Source organism: Leuciscus leuciscus (assembly GCF_965113295.1).
Source record: "Leuciscus leuciscus genome assembly, chromosome: 18".
Classification (NCBI taxonomy): Eukaryota; Metazoa; Chordata; class Actinopteri; order Cypriniformes; family Leuciscidae; genus Leuciscus; species Leuciscus leuciscus.
Window position 1 is genome coordinate 30,264,673 of NC_138742.1, and position 7,500 is coordinate 30,272,172.

At 38.7% G+C, this 7,500-nt stretch overlaps 1 protein-coding gene across 2 annotated transcripts in view; it reads left to right on the forward strand.

Moving 5' to 3' along the window:
• The window catches only part of dhx35 (DEAH-box helicase 35), a 24,931-nt gene extending 18,403 nt beyond the window's left edge, over nt 1-6,528 (forward strand). Inside the window, exons 17-21 of one of the 2 annotated variants that reach the window (XM_082145107.1) lie at nt 1,296-1,425; nt 2,625-2,706; nt 2,815-2,886; nt 2,960-3,071; nt 5,197-6,528. In XM_082145107.1, coding sequence (XP_082001233.1) covers nt 1,296-1,425; nt 2,625-2,706; nt 2,815-2,886; nt 2,960-3,071; nt 5,197-5,235 — 435 coding nt within the window. In that variant the 3' untranslated portion in view covers nt 5,236-6,528. The remainder of the gene's footprint in view (nt 1-1,295; nt 1,426-2,624; nt 2,707-2,814; nt 2,887-2,959; nt 3,072-5,196) is intronic. The other variant, XM_082145108.1, reaches the window with a different exon arrangement.
• The last annotated feature ends 972 nt before the right edge of the window (nt 6,529-7,500 follow it).

Here is a 7,500-nt window from a genome sequence, read left to right on the forward strand (position 1 = left end):
GAGATGAAGTGTGTGTAGAGATGTGGTGTGTGTAGAGATGAAGTGTGAAGTGTGTGTAGAGATGAAGTGTGTGTAGAGATGAAGTCGTGTTTGTAGAGATGAAGTGTGTGTAGAGATGAGATGAAGTGTGTGTAGAGATGAAGTGTGTGTAGAGATGAAGTGTGTGTAGAGATGAAGTGTGTAGAGATGAAGTGTGTGTAGAGATGAAGTGTGTGTAGAGATGAAGTGTGTGTAGAGATGAAGTGTGTGTAGAGATGTGGTGTGTGTAGAGATGAAGTGTGAAGTGTGTGTAGAGATGAAGTGTGTGTAGAGATGAAGTCGTGTTTGTAGAGATGAAGTGTGTGTAGAGATGAGATGAAGTGTGTGTAGAGATGAAGTGTGTGTAGAGATGAAGTGTGTGTAGAGATGAAGTGTGTGTAGAGATGAAGTGTGTGTAGAGATGAAGTGTGTGTAGAGATGAAGTGTGTGTAGAGATGAAGTGTGTGGTGTGTAGAGATGAAGTGTGTGGTGTGTAGAGATGAAGTGTGTGGTGTGTAGAGATGAAGTGTGTGGTGTGTAGAGATGAAGTGTGTGGTGTGTAGAGATGAAGTGTGTGGTGTGTGTAGAGATGAAGTGTGTGGTGTGTGTAGAGATGAAGTGTGTGGTGTGTGTAGAGATGAAGTGTGTGGTGTGTGTAGAGATGAAGTGTGTGGTGTGTAGAGATGAAGTGTGTGGTGTGTAGAGATGAAGTGTGTGGTGTGTAGAGATGAAGTGTGTGGTGTGTGTAGAGATGAAGTGTGTGTAGAGATGAAGTGTGTGTAGAGATGAAGTGTGTGTAGAGATGAAGTGTGTGGTGTGTGTAGAGATGAAGTGTGTGGTGTGTGTAGAGATGAAGTGTGTGTAGAGATGAAGTGTGTGGTGTGTAGAGATGAATTGTGTGTAGAGATGAAGTGTGTGGTGTGTGTGTAGTGTGTGTGTAGAGATGAAGTGTGTGTAGAGCAGCATTTACTGCAAACTGAGACACACTGAGACACTGGGAAAAGCAAACAGCTTGTGTGTAAATGAACACAGTGCTGCGCTTCACTATGAAACACACATCGCGTATATTTCTTTAATCCATTCGCAGCCTTTGAGATTTAATAAGCGCTCTAAGCCATATCGTAATGTGGGGGTTATTTCAATTACTTGCGCAGCCCTAATTTCAAGTCATCTTGAGGCCTCCTGTTTGAGAACCACAGATTTGTGATGTTTGAATGTACTTGTGTTGGTATTGTGATGTTGAGTGGAGCGTGTAACTGGCTCGTGTGTTCCCGCAGCATCAGAAGAGTTCTCAGTGGTGTCAGGATCACTTCCTCCACTATAAAGGTCTCCTGCGGGCCGTGGCCGTACGGGAGCAGCTGCGACACCTCCTCAACAAGTTCAAGGTGCCTCGCACCTCCAGCGAGGGTGAGCTCTCCTTTCTGTCACCAACAGGGTGTCATATCAGTTTGTTTTATCCTCAGACGTTGTCATTGGTTGGTCATGACCGTATTTTCTAGGGGTGTAACAATATAATCGTGTCGCAATATATCACAATAAGAAAATGCAACAATCTGTATTGTGGATAGTTCACCCAGAAAAAAAGTTTTCAGAGTTTTAGTGTCAGTACTACATTAATCTCCTACGGAAGCCCTGAACCACAAAAAAAATAAAATAACTCAAACATTCCGAGAATAATCTCTTTGTGTGTGTGTGTGTGTGCTTGGCGTTGCTTCACATTCATAATTGCCGCACAGGCATTCATAACAGTGTGCGCGTCCACTGGCGCAGAGCGAGTGTTTCCAATTCATTACTAGCATACGTGTGTGTGTGTGTGTGTGTGTGTGTGTGTGTAAAGAAATGCGCTCAAAGAAGTTGCTCTGCCTCGGACATGGATCTAAACAAAATAGTAGCTTTTTACTTTTATCTGGGCTTTCACCGAAAGGAAATTCTACAGGTGCTAATCTAACAACATCACACACACACACACACACACACGCACCCAAAGAACTTCTACGGAAGACTGTATTCTCAGAATTTTGACTTTTTTACGAGATTGAAGTCGAAATATTTAGAGATTAAAGACTTTAATCTCTAAATATTTCTACTTTATTCTCTAAATATTTCTACTTTATTCTCGAAATGCTTGATTAAAAAAAAAAAAAAGTATATTATGTTGAATGTCATGTATAATAAAGCAATGGGGGGGATATGTGTGGGTCCTGATAGTGATAATGCCTAATGTCTGATGTCAGCAGTAAAAGTGTCCTACATTATTATACATATATCTAGTGAAAGAGTTCAAGCATATTCATCTAAAATAATTCTGTGTTTTCATCTTCAGAATCATGAATATTGTTATTCTGGCGTCTCTATTGTCCTGAGCTTTGGGTTTCAGCACCAAGTCCAAGAATATTCATTCATACACACAATGAAAAAACTAATTTACCTTTTTAATCAATAGTTCATTTTGTGTTAAATTTGACCATAAGTCATGGAGTATCACAGTAATATCGTATCGTGAGTTCAGTATCGTGATGTGTCTCGAATCGTGACGTGTGTATGGTTACACCCCTAGTGTTGTCATGTGAGTTTACAGATGTGTCCCTCTTCTGTCTGCTCTGAAGGAGATCCGGATGTGATTCTCCGATGTATTGTGTCCGGGTTTTTTGCGAACGCCGCCCGCATGCATCACTCCGGCTCCTACAGGTCGGTTCAATCATCCTCAATAGCTCCTCTTCATCAGTGACAGTCACCTGACTTTTCCAGCCATATTTGCATGTGTCTGTTCTTCTTGTAATGCTGTACATCGTCCAGGACTCTACGCGACGACAGAGAGCTGTTCATCCACCCCGATTCGGTGCTGTATGGAGAAAAGCCCCCAAAATGGTACCAAGATAAACTGTACTTTACTCCAGTTTGGTTCTGTTTCAGCAGATATTAACCCAACTGTTTGTCTCAGGGTCGTCTTCAATGAGGTGGTTCAGACCAGCAAGTACTACATGCGGGACGTGACCGCGGTGGAGTCGTCCTGGCTGGTGGAGCTGGCGCCGCACTTTTACAAACAGGCCAAGGTGAGACCCAACAGGGTTCGTGTTGATCTAGACTCACGTTCAGGCCGAAGACTGAAGTCTGCCCACTTTAATATGTTCACCGCTGTTCACAGGTTTGGGGGTTCGGGAAGATTTATTCATGTTTTTGAAGTCTCTTCTCACCAAAGCTGCATTCATTTTTTTTTTGTTAAAACAGTAATATTGTGAAATATTATTACAAATTGAAAGCACTGTTTTCTATGTGAATACATGTACTGTATTCCTGTGATCAAAGCTGTATTTACAGCATCATTACTCCAGTCTTCAGTGTCACATGATCCTTCAGAAATCATTTTAAAATGCTGATTTGATTCTCAGAAAACATTTCTGATTATTATGTTGTCAGCTTCATATGGAAGCTTGTTTCCGCCACAGAATAAAACATTTTAAAAGATAATTGCGACTTTTTATCTCACAATTGCGAGTTTACATTTCGCAATTCTGACTTTATTTCTCAGAATAGCGAAATATAGTCAGAATTGCGTGAAATAGTCGCAATTGGGTGTTATAAAGTCCGAATTGCGAGATATAAAGTCCGAATTGCGAGATATAAAGTCCGAATTGCGAGATATAAAGTCCGAATTGCGAGATATAAAGTCCGAATTGCGAGATATAAAGTCCGAATTGCGAGATATAAAGTCCGAATTGCGAGATATAAAGTCCGAATTGCGAGATATAAAGTCAGAATTGCGAGATATAAAGTCAGAATTTTGTGATAAAAAGTCGCAATTGCGAGGAAAAAAAGTTAGAATTCTGACTATAACACGCAATTCGGACTTTATATCTCGCAATTCGGACTTTATATCTCGCAATTCTGACTTTATAACATGCAATTGCGACTTTATATCACGCAATTCTGAGATAGTCTGAAAAGTCCGAATTGTGAGATTAAAAAGTCGCAATTACCTTTTTCATTTTTCACTCTGTGGCGGAAACAAGCTTCCATAACTTCATATTTTTTGGGGGAAACTGATACTTTTCCCCCCAGGATTCTTTAAAGAATATAAAGTTCAAAACAGCATTTATTTAAAACTGAAATCTTTTTTTTTTAACATTTATAAATGTCTTTACTGTCACTTTTATTGCTTTACGCTTATTAATTGCTTTTGGATGGAAGTGTAGCATAACCAGAATTTGAAGAAAATGTCCACATTTAAAGCTCAACTTATAAACAGGGTTTTACTGAATGAAAGTACAAAGGCAATTCCTTTAATTATGGGAGCATGAATCCTACTAGTAAAATGTGCTGCAGTTCATACTTTCCGCATGCCTTTCAATAGGGTTAGAAGTAATGCGTCATTCAAACGCAGATTCATTCAGAGATGAAGCAGAAGCGAGTCGTCCAAAAACTCATATTCATATTCAGTAGCGAAACTGAAACGGTGTTGCTCGGAGATGCTCAATCGCTCTACTTTTCTCAATCGCTCTACTTTTCATGAGCAAAATAGAGGAAAAACAGACAATACTGACAATAAATGTAAGTCACCTAATGGCCTTTTAACTTATTGTTTCTTGAATTGTTGTATAAAATCAATGTCACATTTGCAAACGTGCTGATATTTGGGAAAACAGCACCTTTTCTTGTGTGATATTGATTATAAATATTAAAAACAAGAACTTATACGCAGACTTTTTTGCACCATATCTTGGTTTTTGGAAGCGTTTTTTATTCGTTTCGGTGGCATTTTTGCCCCAAGCAAAGTTTCCGCCCCGTGTGTGTGTGTGTGTGTGTGTGTGTGTGTGTGTGTGTGTGTGTGTGTGTGTGTGTGTGTGTGTGTGTGTGTGTGTGTGTGTGTGTGTGTGTGTGTGTGTGTGTGTGTGTGTGTGTGTGTGTGTGTGTGTGTGTGTGTGTGTGTGTGTGTGTGTGTGTGTGTGTGTGTGTGTGTGTGTGTGTGTGTGTGTGTGTGTGTGTGTGTGTGTGTGTGTGTGTGTGTGTGGCGTTACTAACTTACATTACTTGTTTGAAAAAGCAACTCAGTTGACATTTTACAAGTAATGTGTTACTTTACTAGTTGCTTGAAAACAGTAATCTGATTATGTAACTTGTGTTCCCCAACACAACACTAAACGTGGTCACACATCTGTGTTCCTCTTCTCTCTCTCGCAGCACGGGTCTCTGAACAGCAAACGGGCCAAAGTCTTCTGAGCGCCTGCATTCACGGACTCAGTCCTCCTGAACGACAGGCCACCGCTGGAGGATCCACACATGCTGACTCTGGGTGTTTATTGCAGCCGCAAGGCGAAAGGAACACTGTGTTATTTTGTATATACAAATGTATGACATATTTATGCTGTCATGGTCATCTTTGTATTATTTAATAGCTTTTTAGTGAAGGTCGAGAGCCATTGGAAAAACGTGACTGTGATTTTATTGATTACTGTTTGAGAGTGAGAGAATGACTGGATGGATGGATTGATACAGATGTACAGCTTTACAACATCGCACGAACACCTAACCCTCAATGACATCCGGAATATTATTAGAATAAGCTATTTTTCCCCCCCAGTTTGTTTTTTTCAAACCCTCATCGGAGAAATACTGTGTAGCTCAAACGTAGTGGCCTTTTAACCATTATGTGCCAAATATTATAAAACCATAGAACATTTCCTGTTGTATATGGAATGTGCAAATAATTGTAGTTACACTGTAAGCATGTGACAAAAAAAGTGCCATTTTTTATATTATAATGTATAGGTTCATAAACAGTAGCCTTGTGCACCTCTGGCCTAAAAAACTGTGTAAGTAGGTGTAATTATTCATTTAATCGTATAGTGTAATTTAGGAAAGATTAGCCATGACTAGTTCGAGTGGTGAGTTAATAGCACAGTGAATGAGACGCCTCAGGGAGGAGCTTATTTCCTACTACAGTAAAAATATTGAACATGGATGATAACAAAATGATTTCTGGCCGTGGCATTTAAAAGGAAGGCTGAGCTGCCAATCATGAGAGTGGAGACTACTGTATGATGTTTTGGCTTCAGCAAATGGGCATTTTTCACCAATTTAATTTTACTGTGACCTATTGGTTTCTTTTTCCTTTATTACGTCCGAAAAAAAAACAAAGAAAAAAAAAAAACTTTGAAAGCAATGTAGTTCAAATCTACTTTCACGGTAACTTTGCCAAATGTCTTCGAGACAATTCCCGTGGTGTTTCTGTAGTCAGTTCAGTAGCTGTGACTGTGAGTAGTGTAGATTTAGCTGTATATGACCGCAGTTTAAACGTTCTTGCATGTCTTTAGACATTACTACTTTCACAGCAGTGCAGTGTTTTGATGACGACATCATGAATAAGCTGATGTAAATGTGCAACATGTAGTTTCTCGCCGCTCTGTGCAGCATACAGTCAATAAAGTCTTATGTTCGTGGTAAATGAATGTGCAGAATCTGTACTGGGGTCTGTAAATAGAAGAATAAAGAAGTCATTTGTGGGAAAATGTATGTGGTTTTGATTTGTACAAAATGTTGGGCTAATGAAGCGAGTCTATCATCAGTATATCTGCAGTAAACTGATATAATTATGTTCATCAATACGTGCTTCTGGTCCTTTCAAATAGTTAGTTTTGACTTTGTGTTGATAGAATACAGCAGGTCCGAGTTTGCATCATCGTAACAGTGAATGTTTTTTTGCTAACAAATCATTTAATTTCGTCATGTTTCGGGATTTAACTCAAATAAACGTATAAAAACCTCCTACCATCGAAGATGCAAGTGTGTGATTGGCCGGAAGGTGTCAGTGTTGCTCAGGAAAACACGAGTCGGACTGAGACTCAGGTCAATTTCATCTGATCTACAATCCTGTTTTCTAGCTTGTGCTCATATATATATATATATATGATACAATGAAATATTAGGCTATAATTTCAAATATATTTTCATATATATAATTTATACTTTAAATACAATTTATTCCTGTCATCATTAGGTACCGCTCCAGTCTTCAGTGTCACGTGATCCTTCAGAAATCCTAATATGCCGATTTGCTGCTCAATAAACATTTCTGATTATTATTAATTTTGAGTTGTGCTGCTTCAGATGTGTGGGAACTGTATTATTACATTGTTTCAGAATTCTTTGAAGTTTAAAAGAACAGTTTACACTTTATTTTAAATGTGTCATTGTTACAGTGTAATTATATATTTAAGTACTGAGTAATATTAATGAACTACATGTACTTACTATAGGGTTAGGGTAGGATTAGGGTTTGATTGAGGGTTAGTTGCATGTAATTATGCATAATTTACTGTTAGCACTAGTACTTGTAACATAACAAGGACACTGTAAAAGAATGTGTTACCCAGCTTTTCTTTAAATCTTTGTAACATTATAAATGTCACTTACTGACATATTTTTTATCAATCTAATGCATCCTTGCTGAATAAAAGTATTAATTGCTCTTTAAAAAAAAAAAAA